Source organism: Nomascus leucogenys, chromosome 15 (genome assembly GCF_006542625.1).
Source record: "Nomascus leucogenys isolate Asia chromosome 15, Asia_NLE_v1, whole genome shotgun sequence".
Taxonomy (NCBI): domain Eukaryota; kingdom Metazoa; phylum Chordata; class Mammalia; order Primates; family Hylobatidae; genus Nomascus; species Nomascus leucogenys.
The window spans coordinates 23,322,830-23,345,549 of record NC_044395.1 but is presented as its reverse complement, the minus strand read 5'-3'; the positions used below and the strand labels follow the sequence as shown (position 1 = coordinate 23,345,549).

Below are 22,720 nucleotides of genomic sequence, written 5' to 3'. Positions count from 1 at the left end.
CAACCAGCCTTCCCCTAGTGATACCTCCCTACATTGCCAAGTGTAATGGTTAGCTATTGCTGCAAAAATGCTGCATAACAAAGGAGTCTAAAACAACATTTATTATTGCTCACACATCTGCAGTTTGTGTGATCTAGTTTGGCTGATCTAGGCTTAGCCAGACAGCTCCGCTTCAAGCTACAGCACCTAGAGCAGCTCTGCCTCTTACTGCAAGTTTGTCAATTGCCTGAGGTAGCTCTGTTCCATTTGTCATCCTCTTAGGGATACACATAGACCAGTGGGATATCTAAGGTATGTTCCTCTCAGAGAGTGGCAGAGAAGAAAAAGAAATAAGAGGCCTTTCTCGTCTAAGCTCAGAAATGACTCATTCTGTTAGCCAAACAAGTCAATCATACGGTCAAACACAAAGTCAAGGTGTGGGGAAATATACTCTGCCTCTTTAATAAGAGAAACTACAAAGTCATATGGTAAAGGATACGGGTACAGGGAGGTGTGGAGAATCGGGGCTGTTATTGTAATCTACCAGGTTTGGTTGACTGTATACCCTAACAAAGTCCATCTGAACCAAGGTCCAGGGTATCAAAGCGAGAAGTCGGGACGTGATTTAATTATGTGGACCCAATAACAGCTTTTTAAAGTTGTAGCAGATGTTATAATATTAGAAATAAATCCTTTTCAATTGACATTAAGTGCCTAGATATCTGAAAATTTACATATATATTTGCCTTATCAAACACTCACAAAACTCTTAAGGCAACTGTCAATGTTACCAACAGTTAAGTGAAACTTAGGCAAAGGAACTTGCCACAGGCCACACAGACATTAAATGAAGAAGAGCAGAATCTGAAACAACCTCAAATGCCAACTCAAGTTCTTCTTCTCACCGTAACAGTTCTCTCTGGTTGTTTTGATAACCAAGAATTTCTAAGAAGAATGTGTGTTGGATGTGACATTGACGTATTCTAACTGGGACATAAGGAAGGGCTATAAATGATCTTGCCATAAAGGTCAGGCCTCATCCTGCCACAACCGCTGTTACGTGCCACAGCAGAGCTCCCCCATAGTCTCAGCTGATACTGAAATTCATCCCACTCCCCTCTCACCCCCAGCTTGTATTCAGGTTGTTTGTCTAGAATTGCAGTGGCTAGAGGCCTTAGAAGCATCACTGCTTTCTTAGCTGTTTTGAAAAGCAGAACAAGTACGTAAGAAGCAGCAAGCTGGAACCAAAATCCAGAGGTCGTGGCCCAGATGGGACTTCAGCTATGCTTCACAGCAGCATAGTGTGGCAGAAAAGGCAGAAAGTCAGATTCACCTTCTGCTACTTAGTGCCTTAATCTTTGGGCAGATGGCTCACTCTATTGCTTGACTATATTTAAAAGCATTTTGTTTACGAAACCAAAGTGAAACACACCTACTTTGGGAGTTTATAAGAGGAAGCACACATTGAGGGCAAGGTTAGGAAAGCTTTTCCTGAGATAATAGTTTCATTCTTTCCTGGGGGGGCGAGGGGCCAAAGCTGAACTCCCTAACTATGACCCCCCAACTCCCAACCTTTTTCCTGCAAAAAACAGAATCATTTCCTTCCTGGGATCTGGGACTTTTGGCTTCTGGTAGAAGCTGCTCTCCTTTCAGCCGGGAGTGCTCCAACTCAGCCACGTTCTTTGGACGCCATCCGCGCGGTGTCCCATAACTTTCCTGGCCGGTGGGCACACTGCCTGCGTGAGTGTTTGTTCTCTGCATCGACCATTCCCTGCTCAGGTGTCGCCCTTCGTGCCGGGACTGCGGCCTGCTGAGCCCCAGATAGGAGTCCAAGCATCGCCTGTCCCTCCAGCTGCACCCGCACAGCTGGCAAACTTGGCTAAGGTCAGGGGGAGAGGAGAGATGAGATGTGGTGCTAGTTTTAGGCACACTGGGCTCGTTATCAGATTGCCTAGGAGCCCGACTAGAGTATTCCTCCGCCCAGCGCCTCGGGCAAACGCGGGATCTCCCAGGGAAGCTCGGAGGGGGACAGAGAGCTGGTCCCCCTCTGCGACTCGCCCCCCTCTGGCTGGCCGAGTGTCTGGCGCCAACCTCGCTGGAGGAGGCTGTCGGGGGCGGGCCAGCCAGCGGGGCTGCCCTCCCCGCAGTGACGTCCCAGGGGGCGGAGGGGCGACCAACTAACTCCGCGCCCTCCCCCCTCCTCCCATGCGGTCCGTCGGTCCTCGGGAGATGCTGCTGCCGCGGTTGCAGTTGTCGCGCACGCCGCCGCCCGCCAGCCCGCTCCACAGCCCTAGCGCCCGGGTGTCGGAGGGCGCACCCGAGTCGGGCCATGAGGCCGAGAACTGCGCTACAGGCCGTGGTGCTGGCGGTGTTGCTGGTGGGGCTGCGGGCCGCGACGGGTCGCCTGCTGAGCGGTGAGTGCGCGAGCTGGGGCGGGGTCTGGTGCCGGGGTGGGCTCGGCCGAGGTACTCACTGCACCTCAGCTGCTGCTGACCCTCTTCTGGGCCGCTACGCATGGGACTAGGGGGCCGTCCCATGCCCCACTCCCAGACGCAGCCCTTCGGAGTCTCCTGCTTCCAGGGAGCAGTCGCACGGCGTCTGAGACCCGCGCCAGTTCCCGGAGCCGCGCAGTTCCCTGCGCGTCCTGGAACGCTCGAAGCCTGTTCCCAGTCTAGAGTTATGGGGGGTGGGTTGGAGGATGTAGGAGAGGTGGGGCAGTGGGCAAACGTGCCCCAGTGGGTGCCCCTTTGGCCCGCTCCTTTACACGCATCGAGTCAGTCCTTGGGACCACCCCCGCGGGTCAGGCTTGCCAGCTGGCCCCTGCCTACCGCCCGCTCCAGGAGGCGGCCGCAGAGACAGAGGGGTAGGGAGGCTGGATCCGCGGTGCCGTGGGAACCCTGCTTGTTAGTCCTCGTCTCTTCTAGGGGGTTGGATGGCTGGGTCCAGCGCGTGGAATGAGAGCGCTTAGAGATCGGGAAAGAACTCCAGTTAGTGTGGGACGAGCCCCGCCTGACTCCGGGGAATGACTCTCTCTGCTTCCTTCCTCCCGTTGTGTCACTGCAGCCTCTGATTTGGACCTCAGAGGAAGTACAGTGCTCTGGCTTCTGGCCTCTTTCAGTTGTTCTGCATGTCGGGAGGAGAACATCCGTGCCCTTTTCTCAGATCCCCTTTGCGGGTGCCAACAGCTTGACCAAATGGGACAGAGGAGACTGGGAACCTCCTCCTCTCCGGCATCCCGGCTTGCGAAACTAACTTAAAGAATCTAAAGTTGGTTTCAGGATGGGGGCGGGGCGTGGGGAGGCAAAAGAGGTGGGAAGCTGAATTGAGCTGCTTGGGTTAGGGCTGTGTGGGCTCTGTCCTTGGTCGGGGGGAACAGAAGGCTCTCCCACACTTCCCCTTCCTGCAAATGAGAAGAGAAGGACATTTCCTGAAGGCAGGAGAACCAGACAGGCCCGCGGGCCTCCTTCCAGCTCTGACTGTCTCTGGCACTCACCCGCAGACTTGGGATGTGTGGCCAGGCTGGACCATACAGGAAACTCGCTTAAGGTGTTGTTTCCCTTGACAATCCAATGTGGAAAGTGGGGGTTGTCAGGAAATTCAACTCCAGCTTATGTTATGCCGGTGGCCAGGTTGGATAAGTTCCTCGGGGCTCATTTGCCCCTCCTCTGCTGCCCAATTTGGAGCCAGCTTTGAAGAATCGCAAAAGCGTGGCTGGCCCAGCCCCCTTCCCGGAAGGGCATCCCTGCCTCAGCCTCTCTGAATGCCTTCTTGTAAGAAGGTCTGGCTTTTGAGCCCTCCTAATGTGCTGCTGGACCAGTTTCTCTATTATCAGCAATAGCCAAATAATGACAGGAAAAGGGAGAAGATGTGGAACTCATAACTTGTTGCTCATTGAGAATTCCTTTATGAAAGCGATGAGAGAAGAAATAGAAAATGAAGACTCACTGGAGCTTTCTGGATAATCTGTATGTGCTCTTTCTCATTTAGCACTAATCATATAGTTATCTGTCTGTGGCCCCTTGCCCTATATGCTGGCCAGTGTTGGGAATAATGAATGCTATCTGGCTACCTGCGCAGCTGCAAAACAAGTTGGGAAAATGAGAACATTCCAGAAGTTCTGGGAGGAGGTTCCCAAACCAAAATCTTTTACCCCCGGCACTGTGGCAGCAGTTCGCACCCACAGCCCACAATGTGGCTTTCTCTTTGCAGGGGGACTACTCCCCGTGTTGATGTGTGGTTTTCACTTTGAACATTTGAATCCGGAAACATATGCTGTGTGCTACTGTGGGTTAGGAAGTAGCCTTTGTTCCTGTATTCCCAGCACCTCGCACAGTGCCAGGCACAGTGTGTACACTCAATAAATGTTGATTGAATGAAAGGAGTGATGAGGCTAGTGTCTCCGTTGCAGCGAGGCTTCAGTCACACAGACACAAGCTAGAGCAGCGTGTACTGTGAGCGATTTGTTATTGGCTCCTCAGTAAAATCCCATCTGTTTGTCTGAGATGATCTTCAGCCCTTCAGGGAACAGTCTGATAAGACACATTACATGGGCTCCCAGTAAAACATGAGCTTGGGGTGCAGCGGGGAGCTAGCAATTTAGTTCACTGGTACCAGCATGATTTTGTAATTAGATCTGGGCTCTAACTCTGGTGATGCTGATGATCACTGTGTGATGTTGGCCAAATTACTTAACTTCCCTGAGCTCCAGTTTTCTCATTTGTAAAATAAGCCATAAACAGTATCTGCATCAAGGGACTATTATGAGGGTTACATGAGATAAAGTATGTGAGTAAATGTTAAGCCCTTACCATAGTTTATGGCACATAGTAAGAGTTCAGTAAACCTTAACTGTTGTCTGTAGGTCAGAAGGCTGACTGTCAGTAGCAGAAAACCCCGTGCATCTGATGCGCTTAGCTTCTGCTTACATCAGAGACTGGGCAAATTCTCAGTCCTGCTGCACAGGCAGAGGGTTCCAGAATAGAGGAGCCCATGCCTGACTTCAGGAAGCCTCTCTTACCTTAAAGAATGACCAGAGACACCCCTTTAAGCCACATTATCCCCTGAGACTCCCTAATGAAAGTGTTATTTGTGTGCCTTTCAGTGAAACCATAAATCTTCATCTACTTCTAAAGGATAGTCAAAATAAAACATTTGCTTTTTCGCAGTGGCGGGTGCCTGTAGTCCCAGCTACTCGGGAGGCTGAGGCAGGAGAATGGCGTGAACCGGGGAGGTGGAGCTTGCAGTGAGCCGAGCTAGTGCCACTGCAGTCCGGCCTGGGCGAAAGAGTGAGACTCCGTCTCAAAAAAAAAAAAAAAAAAAAAAAAAAAAAAAAAAATTTGCTTTTTAAGGTTCTGTAATGGAACAAACAAAACATGATGTCCCTACACAATATAGGCATCAGAGTTTAAGTCACTACATCTCCGTGCTGGAAGGAGTATTAATTTGCTCTGAGAACCCCAACTGACATGATAACAGTCTACTGATGAGTAACCAAAATTCCTACCCAGGGATACCTTCCTTCAGATGCCTCCACGCATCCCTGCCCCAGTATACTTTTTGAGACACTGAAATAGATTGGCTTCTTTTTTCTCTAGGGCAGCCAGTCTGCCGAGGAGGGACACAGAGGCCTTGTTATAAAGTCATTTACTTCCATGATACTTCTCGAAGACTGAACTTTGAGGAAGCCAAAGAAGCCTGCAGGAGGGACGGAGGCCAGCTAGTCAGCATCGAGTCTGAAGATGAACAGAAACTGATAGAAAAGTTCATTGAAAACCTCTTGCCATCTGATGGTGACTTCTGGATTGGGCTCAGGAGGCGTGAGGAGAAACAAAGCAATAGCACAGCCTGCCAGGACCTTTATGCTTGGACTGATGGCAGCATATCACAATTTAGGTAAGTGTGTGGAACCCACAGCAGCTGACTCACTTGACATAACTCAAAAAAGAGGCAGGCTGGATCCACAGTGCCGGATCAGTGGGGAAGAGAAGACCAACCAGGCAGATCTCTAAAGGGGAAGTAGCACCAGAATAGCTGCTGACCTAAGCAGTGCAGGTGGTGAACTCAGCCTTGATTTGGGCCCAACCGATGTCCAAGGAGCTCTGTTCAGGTGAGTGCAGCCCAGCAGCCTTGTTTCAACAGCATACAATGCTTGAAGCCAGCTGTTCTGGCTCTCTGGCCTTTTGGACCAGAACCTCATTGAGAGACTGAAGATCCATAGGGCTATGACTCAGGATAGGACTCCAGTCCACAGGGAATTGTAATAATGGGCAAGAAATCAGAGCCAAGATCTAACTCTGTGGACTGGCCAAAAGTGGGGACCTCAGGAAGCCTGCAGTGTGTACAGCCCTGCTAAACCCACAGCATCAAGACTCACTCATCCCCAACCCTGGAAGCATTACATTGCCATCATCCCTCCCTAAGAAATGCAATGACATAGACAAACATTTTAAAAATATCAAAATTAAGAGACAGACATGAGACTAGGAGAATGCATGTAACAAATCCAACAAAAAGTTAATAACTTTTTATGATAAAGAGTTTATATGTCAATAAAATACTAAGAACCCAAAATATAAAGAGGCAAAAGACCTGAGCAGACCGTTTATAAAATAAAAAATCTAATGGTAAACAATCATATGGGGAAAGGTCTAGACTCATCAAAAGAATGAAGATTTTAAAACATATTCTTTAATATATACCTACTATGTACCCCCCCAAAAATTTACCAACTAAATATATACATATATATTTACCTATTACATTTAAGGTAGCACATCAGCATCTATGTTAGTCCACCTATTACTAGGTGCTGATCAGGTGCACATCTTCATATAAGTTCTGGGAGTAACTCCTCCAGGATTCTCATGAGCCTGTCTTCCTGGGAGAAACTTCAGAAAGGAGGGTTAGTGGGATGAACTACACTTCCCATCACTGCAGCTGGTCCCAGGGCCACAGATGGTACTTATTGACCTCCCTACTCTACTAGCCAGTCCAGATTCCTTCACCCTCTGCTGGTCTCAACGGTTGACCTTGTGGCATGATCCACATCCTCATATCTGAAGAATCTGAGGCCCTAGTCACCTTGCCCTTATCATGCTGGAGTTAGTGCACTTTTCCACTGACCATCAAAATTGGGCAAGCGAATTCCAAGAGGTACCCGAATAGATAACTCCTTGCCCATAATACATAACAGCAGGCCTATCTCCTCCGATGGTTAGGGTCACTTACCTCCTGCCAAAACAATGTCTTCTCTTTTTCTCTGCTGGTCCCTGGACGCAAAGATCCCAGAGTGTCCAAATGACGGTGATAACTCATCGTTTAATAAGATTCTTGTATCTTCTGACAGTCCCCTGTGGGAACAAGGACCTCTAAACTTCCAGATCCCAGTGTTGCAGAGACAAGAAGCACAAATTCCAAAGTGGGTTACTGCAAGTGATTCTAAAGCGAGGCTACTCCTGCTTCCACCCCTCGGCTCCCAAACCCATGTATTCTTATTCTTGGGAACACAGGACTGTATAAAGGGCACGTGAGTTATTGCCTCTTTCAGAAGTCCCATGTAGTCAACTTGCCACCAAGTGCCACGTTGGTGTCCTCAAGTGTTGGTGCTGTGTCAGAGACTTAGCATTGGTTTCTGTTGCTGGAAGTTGAACATTCTGCAGTAGCAATAGCTAGATTAGCCCTAGTGAATGAGAGCCAATCTGTTGAGCCCATCCATAGCCTTCATCTCTGCCACTACCTGTTAGTATCTATTGTACTAGCACTGGGGTGGCTGATAACAGGCTGGCTGGCATTACCTAGCTGAGTTATTTGTCTCCCTGCTTGTTCAGTGCCTCTTGTACAGTAGATGTTTCCTGGTGGTCTTTAATATCTGATGGAAAGAGTTGCATATTTTATGTTCACTCCTCTATGTATAGTCACATCCTTCTGTCCAAAACTTCCTAGTCCACAATCTTCCAGTCTGTTTCCATTTAGACCCTTGATCAATTGGGCATGCTATTTACCTTACCTCTAATTCTTATATATTCTAATCTCCAATAATTTCCCTCTCCTTACAAAGTGGTTAACTAGATGTACCAACTAAAGCTCTGGCCATTGGGAAGATGTTCCCTTACTGGTGTCTTTCAAGGCCACCTCAGTGGGACTGCAGTGCAGCTGCTGTCCATTTCACTGTGTACTCCCATACTTAGCTGACCTACCCTTGAACCAGGCTGAAGCTGCCTGGATCAGCTAGTCACGAGAGATTCCTCCATGAAGTCACAGGTGTGAGCTAAGGAAGAGGCTGTGGTACAACAGTGGCAGATGTCATGGAAGTCTGCTTTACCTGCTCATGCAGTGCTCTTTGGTCCTGGATATACCTCTTCCATCTTACAACAGATCAATTCCAGGCTTGCCTAATCTCCAGTTAGGTGTGTCTGACAGTTCCTCGCTCATGATGGGCAGGTTGTTGTGCTTCATGGTCTCTGGTGCTCCCTCCTTGCCTAGTAGCCAGCCAGGAATTGTTTCTCAAAAGGTGACTAATTTTCAGCTACAGATGGTATGGCCTTGCTTCAAAATCCTAACGGTCTGCATGTGATTCTGTCATTGAGGCTTGTCACAAACTCTATATGGCATAATTTTTCCCACCAGACATCTCTAATAATAGGAGCTCCTGCATCATATGGCCCAAGTGGCAAATCTGCTTGCACATAGCCTAGATCCACTTCAGAGTTCTTTTCTGCTGTGACTCCTACTCAAAATGGCTGTATTCCATGTCACTTGGTTTATGGGCCAGAGCAGTATTCCCAGGTGTGAAATATGCTGCCTCTAGAGCCCAAAGAGACCTACCATGTGCTGTGCTTCATTCTTCAAATTACTGCAAGATGCAATAGTTTGTTCTTTAATTTGAAAGGGATGTTCTGGTATTCCCTAGATCACTAGACACCCACACATTTTATTGAAGTGGTAGGCTCCTGAATCTTCATAAGATTTATCTCCAACCCTCTGGAGTACATAAGTCTTACCAAGGCATCCAGTGTACTAACCACTTCTTGCTCATCTGTTCCAATTAGCATGATGTCAGCCATATAGTAGGTCAGCGTGATTTTCTGCAAGATGTCTAGGAAATCCAGATCTCTTTACACCATATTATGACAGAGGACGGTAAAAATTAATATAGCCTTGAGTCAAGACCATAAATATATACTATTGTCCATCCCAACAAACTGTTCTAGATTATCTTTCTGATACAGAAGGAAAAGAATGTGTTCACCGGATCTGCATACTAGGTACCCAAGGGCATGTTAACCTGCTTTAGCAAAGACACCACATATGGCACAGGCAGCCACAATCGGACTTCCATTTGGCTGAGTTTGTGCTACTCTATGATCACCTTCAGGATCTGCCTGGTGTTTTCAGGAGTCAGACTAGTGAATTAACTGGAGATACGATGGGGAACACCACTCTTGGATTCTCTGGGTCTTTAAGGGTGACACTACTACCTGCCATCTTTCCCTGGATAAGATATTTTTGTTTATTTATTATCATGGCAGGGGTGGGGAGGAGTGCAGTTTCAAAGGCTTCCCCACTTGGCATTCTCCACCGTGATAGCTCTTGCCCAACAGGTAAGTAGACCAAGAGACGACGCAGCTCAACCTGCCCATCATAGGCCAAGGAACAAATGTGGAACTGTACCAACTAACAAATATGTCTATTCAATTCATATATTTGGGGACTGGGGAATGATGACTGGCTGGGTGCAACTACAAGCTGATCCTGGGCCAGACCTCTATTTAATACCTGTCCCAGACCTCTATGAAATACCTGTCCCCAGTATGCTCCCACTCTAATGGGTAGCTTTGATGACACTTAAATCTGAGTATTAATGTCAACTTGCACCCTGTGTCCAACAGCCCTTGTAATATTTGGATATTCCCTCTTCCCCAGTGTATGGTTACTGGAGGAAATAGCCATGGATCCCTTTAGGGAAAAACGGGAAGTTACTACAATGTGCACCTGCCATGGTGTTGCAAGGTCCTTTTTACTGGAAATGTGGCCGCTCTATCAGTGAGTTCTGGGTCTGAAAATTGGCTCAAGTACAGAAATTATATGCCAGACATAATATTCAAGCTATAAGACAAGATAATATAAAGCCATAAGGCCAGTGGGGAGGGGAACAAGGCAAGTCAGGGTAGGAGGCCCAACAGGGCTGGAATCTGGACTAGAGATAACTAATGAGGTGCCCCCAGCTGTCCAGGCATAGTGTCCAAGGAGTGTTTATTGTAAGCTAAGATATTTTCCAGGAAATTCAATCCAGTGAGTGCAGCAAAGGATGTTCCTTTTAGTAGACAACAATACAGGACTTAAGCAGAGCCTTACTATGGCGCTACAGGGAGAGCTGTCTCTTAGCTGTCTCTTTCCTGAAGAGGGCTCTGACAAGAGCTAAGCAGAGCAGCATTGCCTGCTCTGAGCATCAGAGCAAGATCTGAGCCCTAGAAGGAAACAGCTCAGGTGACTAACCAGGCAGGTTACAAAGCCCAGCCCTGAGTCAGCACATGGGGTGGGTACTCACAGATGTAAACGCTCCGTAAGATCCAAGGCTTTAACCTGGCACCCACATATCCAACCGGGTGGCAGCACCATTTACTTTCAAGTGCCACTGGATAGTAGTGTAAGGTTGCTAATGCACCCCTCTAGGGGGCTAGGGAGACAAAGACAAGACATCTGGAGGTAGAGGCTGAGGGGCTCATCAGCCTTATCAAGTGGAAACAACTTAAAAACTGAAAAAAAAAAATGGTCCTCCTGCTTTTGTCCCCAACCCTTCACCTGTTTTGACAGCCTCTATGTTTTCGAATGTCTTGCTCATGTGCTTCAATTTCTTATCTACTTCCCAGGGCTGAGAAGGCAGTTGGTGGCTGTTGAAAAGCATGGAGAGACAAGAGCAGGGCAAGCTCTGATGAGATAAGCCATGTCTCTTCTCAGTGCATCTGAGATCTAAAAAAAGACAAACAAACCAATTAGCAAAAAGCAAGAAAGAAATAAGATTGTCCAGACTAGCCCTGCTAGCTGCTTTTTCTCATAATTACTTTACAGACATCATATGGTGGCATGTTCCTCCCTGCAAAGAGATTGTGGCAAATGTCAGATGATTGATTGTGATGTCCACATGAGAATGCGTGTGGTTCTGCTTACTGGCAGTACTTCAATTCCTCCCTCTCTCTGTATCGTGTTCTGAGGCAGAATCTTATGTTTATGGCTCAGTGAGACTTGATGGGAAAACAAAGGCTTTGAAGTCTCAGGGGATCCTTCTCCAGTTGCCTCCACTGCTGATCCCTTTCCTACAGGAACTGGTATGTGGATGAGCCGTCCTGCGGCAGCGAGGTCTGCGTGGTCATGTACCATCAGCCATCGGCACCCGCCGGCATCGGAGGCCCCTACATGTTCCAGTGGAATGATGACCGGTGCAACATGAAGAACAATTTCATTTGCAAATATTCTGATGGTAATGAATCCTCTCCAAGCTATGCGGCTGAATTCTCAACCTCTCTCATTTCATGAGCAGCTGCTGGTACCAAGAATTTGTCATGTGGTCTCTGAGAAAGCTTGTTGCAAATGCCAGCAACATAAAACCTTAAGAATTCTTGTAAAGGGCAATGTAATGACAACTCCTCACTGAGGAGTAATCCTAGCAAAGGAAAGGTTATCAGATGTTAAGAGAAGGGATGAGAAAAAGAAAAGGTCTAATTTATGTGTGATAAAGCAAGTCTTACGAGAACATCAGGAAATAAGCCCTTTAAGTGGACAGCCACAAATTATTACTCTTTCCACATGTGAGGTTGGCTGTAGGGGCTTAGAATAAGCTGGCCATTGCTCCTACAAGTCTTCTAACAGCCCAGTGAGATTATTTTCTGGGGTTTTAAGGAAGCATGATACATATATAAATGATAAAGTACACCAACTGCAATTTCACTGGGCAGAGATAGTAGGTAATTTGATGAGCAGATTTAAACTCTCAGACCACCCTGTATTTAATGCCTTGCAAATTCAACTTACATTTGCTACCAGATCTGTTAGGGTTTTGAACTGGCTACAAGCCTGTAGTTTCACTATACTTGGGTTTCCCAGACTTCTCCATTATAACTGACAGATTTGAATTTGAACTGATTCTTAATCTGCCCTTGAATTTTCTCACCTCCCTAAAGCCAACTGCTTCGCCCCAGTTCTGCATTCTTTCTTGAGAGGAGTAGAGTGACTTGTTAGTTATATCTAGTTTGGGACTAAGTAATCCTGTCATTTTAAAATTGTTTGAACTGGACTATGGTTTGGTGGCAATTTTTGCTGCTAAAAGATGTTATTCTCTCTCTTTGTCCTCTCGGATGAATTCTTCTCTCCAGTGACCTGGCCCTCCCCACCATACAGCATTGTCTCAGGTGGGATTGCAAAGACCTAGACTGACTTAGCAAGTCACCTTTATAAAGCAGTGAAAGCAAGGCACTTGTTACATACTGGCTTTCCATCACTTTTGTTAATTATATTCTATTATTAATAGCTCCATGGTTTAAATTTTTGCACTTCCTTTAATAGTTTTTGAAATGTGAGATTTTGACATTTGCTTTAATATCCTTTTATTTTGGAGTTGGCACCTTTTTAAAAAAAATCATATTCTTCATTACTTTTGTTATTGCCTATATTAGTTACACTAAGTCCTGGCAGGAAAAAGTTGGCACACACAAAGGGTTTAATGAGGAAAGTGTAATAAAAAGGACATTTGCTGAGGTGTAGGCAAAGAGCAAGAGATGGTAAAATATCCAGGGACTAGCTACAATGGGGAACTGTTACTTCCAGGCCTGAAGGAGTAAAAGGAGGGAGTGGTTTTAGCAGAACCCGGGAAAAGCTTGGGGTCATGAAACAGGACCCGCCCCACAGGAGCTATTACCACAAAATGCAGCTACTATCAAACCATGCTGACGTGGGATGGGGACATGGGGAACAAATACTGAGACTTCTCTTTCCTTCTATCCTCTGAACTTCTGCCTTTGCCTCTCATTGTCTAAGTCCAATCAGAGACCAAAGAACAAGGGAACAAGGAAGCCCCACTGAAACAGTTTATAGACCTCAACCTCCCAAGGCACAGAGAAGGACAGAGAATGGATCCAACAGAGGGATGTGGGCACATGGAGAAAAACTGACACACTGCCTGTTTTTGGCCACCCATGCCCAGAATAGTTTACACACCTTAGCATGCCAGAAGAGGATCGGCACAACCAGACCCTTGCTGACCTGTCCAGCTCAATTCTCACCACTGTAACTCCTCTCCTCATCCTATTCCAACACCTTTGTACCAAATGAAATTCTCCAAGAGCTCTTAATTTCTGTTTCCTGTGCTTGAAACACCCCTTTCCCAGCCAACTCATTCTCACCCTTTGGCTTCAGATTAGACAACACCTTCTCTCCTAACAGCTAAGTGCAACCAGTGATCCTGGGTTGGATCCTGGACATGATGTGATGATTTCCTATAAATGGCATTATTAGGAAAATTGGTAGAATCTGAATAAGGTCAGTAGATTAGAAAATAGTATTACATCAATGTTAATTTCTTGGTTTTGATCATTGTACTGTGGTTATATATGAAAAGGCCCCTTTCCCTTTGTAAATGTGGACAGAAATCTTTAGGAGTAAAGGGGCACCATTCTGGCAACTTGTTTGCAGGAAAAAAGTTATGGATGTGTATGTGTGTGTATATATCTATCTATCTATATATATATATATGCATGTATGCACACACACATAAACATATGTGTATGTGATACAAAGATAGAAAGAGGAGAGATAAGAGGGAGAATAATTAAGTAAATGAAATGTGATGAAATGATAAGGTGAAGGATATGGGATAATTCTTTGTACCATTCTTGCAAATTTTCATAAATCTGAAATATTTCAAAATAAGAAGTTAAAAAAATAACTTCCTTTGCAAAGCCTTCCAGAGCCCCTCAAAGCTAGGTTTGGTGTCCCTCCTATAAGGATCATAGCACCTCACACACACAGTACTTTAACTGCCTATTTATAAGGCTGTCCCCTTCACTACATGATTGGCATGAAGTCTGGAAACTTACCTGTTTAACCACTTGATGGGCTGGGGAAGCTCACTCCTGTGGTTCCAGCAGGAGAGCGCATCATCCCATTATGTCACAGTGGCAAGGAACTGGGTGAATGATAATATATAAAACTAGATTTGAGAAAATAATCATGTAGAGTAGGCAGCATGCTAGCCATAGCTGAACACTTGCCTACTTCTGGGGTATGCTAAAGGCACAGGCATATTCAGCGAATATCAGAAACACATCATGAGGCAACGCAGATGCACATGCAGGGATTGATGGGAATGCTGCAATGATGTGCCGTGTTTAACTTTGCACCGTGGATTGAAGTATGGAGGGACAACAGTATGAATAGATCATGTGTTGAATAGATCATGTTATTACATATTCCAGTGTAATATCACAAAATCAATGTTCATTAATATTTTCCTGTATTTCCAGATTTTATGGCTATCCTGTAGAATATAAGCTCCTTAGAGGGCTGAGATTCTTTCTCGTTTGCTGTTTTATCTCCGCTACCTAGCACAGTTATGTCTCGTTACTGTTTTAATTTTCATTAGAATGTATTTGGTTGAAATTCCTTTACAGCTACTTATCAGCTGTGAGATATGGGTAAGTGACTTAATCTCCCTGAATCTTGGTTTCCTCATGTACAAAACCAGGATAATAATAAGGCCACCTCCCATCCTGGCTAACACCGTGAAACCCCGTCTCTACTAAAAAATACAAAAAATTAACCGGGCGTGGTGGCAGGCGCCTATAATCCCAGGTACTCGGGAGGCTGAGGCAGGAGAATGGCAGGAACCCAGGAGGCGGAGCTTGTAGTGAGCCGAGATCGCGCCACTGCACTCTAGCCTGGGCGACAGAGCAAGACTCCATCTCAAAGATAAATAAATAAATAAACAAACAAACAATAATAATAATAAGGCTGTTATCAAGATTAATTGAGTTTGATTTTATAAAACACTTCGAACAGCCCAGGCACGGTGGCTCATGCCTGTAATCCCAGCATTTTGGGAAGCTGAGGCTGGTGGATCACTTGAGGTCAGGAGTTTGAGATCAGCCTGACCAACATGGTGAAACCCCATTTCTACTAAAAATGCAAGTACAAAATTAGCCAGGCATGGTGGCACATGCCTGTAATCCCAGCTACTTTGGAGGCTGAGGCAGGAGAATCGCTTGAACCCGGAAGGCAGAGGTTGCAGTGAGCCAAGATTGTGCCAGTGCACTCCAGCCTGGGTGACAGAGCAAGACTCTTGTTACAAAAAAAAAAAAAAAAAAAAAAAAAAAACCACTTAGAACAGTTTCTCTCATATAGTAGGCATTGTATAACTGGGTTTTTTAAAATAAATGGATTTACATCACCTATACACACACACACACACACACACACTTATGGGAAGATGACTAAAAGTTTTTGTCCTTTCTCAGTGAAACTTCAGAATGGGCTTGATATCCTGGCCTTAGGACTGTGATTTTTAAGGTCTTTCCCTTAAAGACTCTGTCCCTACGAACACCAGAGCATCTAATTGGCATAAGAGACTCATTGCCAATATAACAGGTGGACACACTCCCAGTCAAAAGCAAAAACATTTGATGTCAATTATCTGTACAACCTGATATTCTCAAGACACTTTGAAATATGTACAACAGCTCAGAGCTCTAGATCAGCAGCCTCTGCCTTGGTGCTGGCCAGTGGTCTACTGAGCCCCTAAGCCACTTTCACTACTTGGAGATCAGTGTTTGTTGCCCTCTAAAACATCCCTATTATGAACTGATAAAATGTCTTAGACTGCTTTAAAATAATCCAGGCCAGGAGTGCAGGGGAGAGGAGTAGGGATTATTGTTGAAACTAGATGAGCCATACATTGATAGGAGTTGAAGCTGCGTGACGGTACACGGGGTACATTATACCAGTTTTTCTACTTTTTTGTATATTTGGAAATTATCATATTTAAAGGTTTTTAAATACTTTTTTAAAAATAAAAAAGCACCGAAATAAAGCTGGGGAAGGTTAGTCTTCATGCAAAAGAAATTATTTTGATTTACTAGCCCAGTTCCTGATATCTGATAACAACAAATAAAGTTTATCGGAGGACTGAATCAGCAAATAAATGGATGCCATGAGGCTGTGGTTGATTTCATTCAGATGCCATAAAAATTTACTTATTAGTTTTGTTTTTGTTTCTTTCTACTACAGAGAAACCAGCAGTTCCTTCTAGAGAAGCTGAAGGTAAGCCTGTCACTTGAGATTTGGGTTAACTGGGGCTGTTTCATAGCCCCTCTTCACAGGTTTAAAGCCCTATGTCCTTTGGACCGGATTATTCAACAGAAAAACTACTGGTATTAACTCAGGCATTTGGGACAGGTATACACCACACCCAGCCATGACAGCTAGTTTAGTCATCTCATTTTCTAGTGTTCTTACCGCTGAAAAGCAACAGTTACAAATTCTGTTTGGGGTGTTACTCGTCATCACTGACAATATGAAATGAAAAATTTAATCTAATGAGACCAAAAAAAATGAGCCAAACTGATAATTTATGGTCCTAGAAGTGAGTCCTTGGCCCTTCCCCTTGACACCTTGGTATTTTATGTACCTTGATGTCAGCTGCTTCTTGATTGTTTTGGTACTGGATTCTTGACAGCAAGGGTCTCACCAAAAATACAAAGACAATTTAAACCTCTAGTGCAGCAAATTCAACCCTTTACTTTTCTATGTTGATAGATGGTGCTGGCAAAATTGCTACAGCTTTTTTGCATCCCAATTTGAACATGGTAGGACCTCAAAGAATACCTGAATTATGCCTTTCTTCACGTTCACAAATCCATGTGTCTCTCTCCAGGTGAAGAAACAGAGCCGACAACACCTGTACTTCCAGAAGAAACACAGGAAGAAGATGCCAAAAAAACATTTAAAGAAAGTAGAGGTATGTACAAAATTCTCCTGGGAAAGATGAATAATGAGGCTCCCTTGATTACAAATTACTCATGGTTGAATTCCCTACTTTGTTCTTTCCCACAGCTACCTAAAAATAGAACTAGACAGGGCCTGTGTGGCTTTGCAAAAGCTGTACTAAATGCTAGGTTTCATCAATGAAATATGCAGACGGAACTATCCTAAGATGACTGGGGAAATCAAACAGCAGGTGAAAAATTTGCTTGAAGACGGAGCCTTAGGAGCCACTCAGAGGTCATGCGGGGTAAGGTGGAGTGAGGACTGAGAGAGAAAATGTAGAGAAATAAGAGCAGAAAGACCCAAGCTGTGATGCATAACATCTATGATTAATATTCATCTGCAAAACAAAGAGAAGAAATAGCCAAAAACATTTAAAAGGTTAAATCATAAAAGGTAAAAGAAAATAGGATAATACATTGGAGTGCTAATGGATTTCAAACTCACTCTCGCCCTGAAGTTCAATAAGGACATCTGAGTTTTTGTCACTGGGCAACTTTTAAAAACCACTTTACTTCTCTGTGCTTCAGTTTAATTATTTGCATAATGGAAGTAATAATATTTTTCTTACCTACCTGAGAGCACAACTGTGTCCATAAAATGAAATAGGATATTGCAATAGTGCAGTTCAGTTCTGACACTAAATTCCAGAGTTGGCACACACCCCAGATCATGAGCACAACTCATAACAAGACTGCCCTCACTTCAGACATCGACTGCAAGTTTAGAGGTCCCCAGGCCACCTGCATTTCTGACCAACTGGCTACAAACCCAGGAGTGCCCATGACCCCCACCTCTTAGGTTTGATAATTCACTAGAACAACCTACAGAACTCAGGAAAATAGTATGACTAGATTGATTGTATGGGATACAAATCAGGATCAGCCAAATGAAGAGACACATAGCAGGACGTCTGGGAGGAGTTTCTGTGTCATCCCCCACCCCATGGAATCAGGATGCATTAGCATCCTGGCACATCAGTGTGTTCACCAACCAGGAAGCTCCACAGAGCTTTCGTGTCCAGAGGTTTTATTGGGGTATAATTGCATAGCAGTCTCTAGAAGAGTTCAGGCTGCTATCACTAGGCTCAAAGCCCCAACCCCATCATCAAATGGTTGGTCTTTCTGGCATGGCCAGCCCCCATCCTGAATCATCGCCTTATAAACTCTCTTATGGTCTGAGGGGCTCATGAATAACAAATTCACTCCTATTACTTGGGAGAGTCCAAGGATTTAGAGCCTCTCTCCCAGGAACCAGGGACAAAGGTCCATCAGATTCTTTATTATATGACATATATGTGAAAAAAGTACAAAGTGCTCTGCAAAGGTGGGTGGCATTTCTATTGCTCATTGTTATTATGGTGGTATTTAAAGTGGGTGTTGAGGGTTTACGGTTTTTAGTGGTGGTCAGGTTTGCAATCTCACAGAGAAAAAAAGCCAACAGCCTCTGGATAGTCAGGAAGCTTGGGTCAGTGGGAGTAGGAAGAGGGTTAGCCTCCAATCCTTGATTCCTCCCAAAGCCACTTGAGGGGAACATCTTTGGTTCTAAGTTTTAAAGGACTAGAAAGTTCAGAAAAGTAAGCCTCTAAGTGCTCTTCACAGTCATGGCTCATGGACCCAACTGAATCCAATTGGTCTTAGAAATGTTGGAAAGGTTTCACACTGTAATTTACTTGCTTCCTGTGACCTCTTTCCTGGTAATGACACTGAGACTTCTGGCTCGCTTCTTTTTCCCTCTCTTTCCCCCATCCCATCTTGGGAACTCCACGACTGTCCTTAGAGGCAAAAGCATCAACACTGCCCCAGTGGCCCCTGCTTTACTAAGGGAGGAAAAGAAAAGAGGGACACTCTTTTCTCTGAAGAAAAAAAAAAAAAAGACAAAAAGCTTAATTAACAAAAGTGCCCTTCTGATATTTGGAAGACCCAAAAATTTAAACTGATTTTCATTATCACTTAGGGTAATAGGACTGGTAGAAAATGCTCATTCATCGAAACCAGAAGACTCTTTGCTAACTGGCTTGATGTGTCTCAATCACTCAGGAATGAGCTCTTTGGAATACTCTGTGTTGATTAGGCTTTTTCTTTGTTTTGTTTTTTAATTTCAATAGATTTGGGGGTACAAGTGGTTTTTGATGATTATGCTTTTTTTAAGCCTGGTTTGAAGCACAGAAAAACAAAACAAAAAACAGCCAATGCTGATCATGTGCCTTCTTTCTTTTCAGAAGCTGCTTTGAATCTTGCCTATATCCTAATCCCCGGCATTCCCCTTCTCCTCCTCCTTGTGGTCACCACAGTTGTATGTTGGGTTTGGATCTGTAGAAGAAGGCAAGTAAAACCTTCATTGTGTAAACCTTTGCATCTTCTGCACTCTTTGAGATTTGGATATTGCCCTGTTTACTTCATTAAAACCCATGGCAGCGCCAAGAGTATCACCATTGCAGATTGGAGAGCGGGTTCTCTGACAGGCCAGGGCATTCAGAAATACTAGGCATTTGTGCTTAGTTGTGATTAAGAGAGTGATCTTACATGCTTTACTGTGTGCATGTGGAAGATTTTAAAACAACTTGAAGGGTGAAACTGCACTATTCACCTCCCATTCACTCACACGTCACCCAGCAAAAATGCTCTCATGAATGTATACCCTCACTCTGAAAATGTTTGTGGACTGAGTGAAGGAATGAATAGTGAGCCATATGAAAAATGACTGTTGCAAAGCATTCTGTTAAACATCTGAAACTAAACCACTTAATTCAAAATGAAAGAGCCAAATTCCTTTTAATTGCCTTTTCTTTTAATTCAGTACACAAGTATAGAGTGCTATAAAATAGCTACACTAGGTGGCATCAACAATTTCTGTATATGCTCAGGATCATGTGCCACTATTTTTTTTTTTTTTTAGTACTGAACGCTCTTCTCAGTTACCTTTTTATTCTCCATCATCATGGTATACGGAGATGTCTAATATTCCCATTTTACAACGGGAAAACTAAGGCCCAATTTAAGATTTGACTCCCTTTAAAGACCAATTTGAGATGAATTAGTAAGATTCCAGTGTAAAATCTATTTCAGTTCATTGTAACTTCCTTATAGGATTATTATAAGGATTAAGGCAGTTAATACTTGCAGAATAAGTATATACTAAGCACTTAAATGTTACCTATTATTGGGATTATTTTATTAGTTATTTCCTTTGAATCTAAAAGTGGAATTTAGTTCAAAAAATTACAAGCATATTTTCCAGCTGCCTACTCTGCCTACTCAGTTGGTTCTTGATTTCCTTTCCTGACTCTCTGTTTTGCACTTCACCAGGATTTGGGAATTGTGACTGTAAAGCTGGGGTGTCTGTCTATCCCAAGGGTTTTTAATCTTTTTTGTGCCCTGCAGCAGTCTGGTGAGGCCTATGGACTCCTTCCAGAACAATATTTTATTTCATTTATTATTTTATTTAAAATATATATATATATATATTTGAGATAGAGTCTTTCTCAGTCGCCCAGGCTGGAGTGCAATGGTGCAATCTCGGCTCACTGCAGCCTCCGCCTCCTGGGTTCAAGTGATTCTCGTACCTCAGCCTCCCGAGTAGCCGGGATTACAGGCATATGCCACCATGCTTGGCTAATTTTTTATTTTTAGTAGAGATGGGTTTCATCATGTTGGCCAGGCTGGTCTCGAACTCCTGACCTCAGGTGATCCGCCCACCTCAGCTGCCCTAAGTGCTAGGATTACAGGCATGAGCCACCACACCCAGCCCAGAACAATATTTTAAATGCATAAAATAAAATACATTGGGTTGCAAAGGAAGCAATCATACTGTTATATAGTTTTGCAAAATATTTCCAAAAATGAATATGTGATTAGTAATACATGTACTCCTTTATTAATGCTTCTTTATTTAGTGCTGGGTATAATTATTATAATTTTGAAGTAGAGATGAGGTAAAATATTTCAAGGCATCTATAACTGTGATATGAAAACATCTATAATTCCTAGTAGTGATCAAGTCAAAGATATTATTAATCCTGCTCTGTTTTATCTCTTACATTCATAATGGAAGGACATGCTAAATTTCACTTATGGATGAGTTGTGTTTTTTGTTGTTTTGGTTTTATTTTATTTTATTTTATTTTTGAGACAGGGTCTCACTCTGTCGCCCAAGCTGGAGTGCAGTGGTACCATCACGGCTCACTGCAGCCTTGACCTTCCAGGTTATCCTCCCACCTCAGCCTCCCAAGTAGCTGGGACTACAGGTGTGCGCCACCATGCCTGGTTAGTTTTTATATCTTTTATAGGGATGGGTTTTACCATGTTGCCCAGGCTGGTCTCAAACTCCTGGGCTCAAGTGATCCACCTGCCTCAGCCTCCCAAAGTGTTAGGATTACAGGTGTGGGCCACTGTGCCCAGCTGAGGTTTTTTTTTTTTTTTTTTTTTTTTTTGTAATGTGGTATTTTTTCCCTATTCAATTCTATCCCTGGACACTCCAGGGACTCTGGGGACCCCAGGATAATAACCCTGCCCACACTTGGGCAGCAGTGAATGACAGATACACAATCACTTTGAACATAACATCTCCCTGTTTGGTTCCCTCCCACTCCGAAGCCCTGGCCTGTAAGTTACATAGACGAGACATGCAGCTGGGTGACTGCCCAGGGCTGCTTCCTCTGGTCTCAACAGGAAGCACAAGGGTATTCTCAATCACCAGGTCTAAAACACTCAGCCCTGGTTTTCTTTCTTCCTAGGAAACGGGAGCAGCCAGACCCTAGCACAAAGAAGCAACACACCATCTGGCCCTCTCCTCACCAAGGAAACAGCCCGGACCTAGAGGTCTACAATGTCATAAGAAAACAAAGCGAAGCTGACTTAGCTGAGACCCGGCCAGACCTGAAGAATATTTCATTCCGAGTGTGTTCAGGAGAAGCTACTCCCGATGACATGTCTCGTGACTATGACAACATGGCTGTGAACCCATCAGAAAATGGGTTTGTGACTCTGGTGAGCGTGGAGAGTGGATTTGTGACCAATGACATTTATGAGTTCTCCCCAGACCAAATGGGGAGGAGCAAGGAGTCTGGATGGGTGGAGAATGAAATATATGGTTATTAGGACATATAAACAACTGAAACTGACAAGAATGGAAAAGAAATGATAAGCAAAATTCTCTTATTTTCTGTAAGGAAAATACGCAGAAGGTCTATGAGAAAGCTTAGATCAGGTCCTGTGGATGAGCATGTTGGACCCCCACGTTTTGGCTGTATCCTTTATCCCAGCCAGTCATCCAGCTCGACCTTATGAGAAGGTACCTTGTCCAGGTCTGGCACACAGTAGAGTCTCAATCAATGTCACTTGGTCGGTTGTATCTAACTTTTAAGGGACAGTGCTTTACCTGGCAGTGATAAAGATGGGCTGTGGAGCTTGGAAAACCACCTCTAAGTTCTGTTTTCCTTGCTCTATACAGCAGCACATATTACCATGCAGACAGAAAATCCAGAATCTTTTCAAAGCCCACATATGGTAGCACAGGCTGGCCTGCGCGTCGGCAATTCTCATATCTGTTTTTTTCAAAGAATAAAATCAAATAAAGAGCAGGAAACAAGAGTGTACTCTGTGTCTACAGCCCTTCCTCTGCATGTGGCCACAGGGGACCTTTTTTTCTTTCTCCTGACATCCAAACTTGGAAATATCTAACTACTTTCAAAACTAAAAATGAGGCCAGGCGT

General features: G+C 44.5%; 1 protein-coding gene across 3 annotated transcripts; it reads left to right on the top strand.

The window, feature by feature from the left end:
* Positions 1-1,973: 1,973 nt before the first annotated feature.
* Positions 1,974-22,596, top strand: LAYN (layilin). 3 transcript variants are annotated; one of them, XM_003253118.4, is made up of 8 exons: positions 1,980-2,393; positions 3,043-3,066; positions 5,574-5,871; positions 11,298-11,455; positions 16,252-16,284; positions 16,898-16,981; positions 19,229-19,331; positions 21,743-22,596. In XM_003253118.4, exons 1-8 carry the CDS (start codon positions 2,309-2,311, stop codon positions 22,104-22,106), a joined length of 1,149 nt encoding a protein of 382 aa, XP_003253166.1. In that variant the 5' UTR covers positions 1,980-2,308; the 3' UTR covers positions 22,107-22,596. The 3 variants fall into 3 exon arrangements, with proteins under 3 accessions (XP_004090613.1, XP_003253166.1, XP_003253165.1); XM_003253117.3 differs by lacking the exon at positions 3,043-3,066; XM_004090565.3 differs by lacking the exons at positions 3,043-3,066; positions 11,298-11,455 and having other exon boundaries at positions 1,974-2,393.
* Positions 22,597-22,720: the final 124 nt, after the last annotated feature.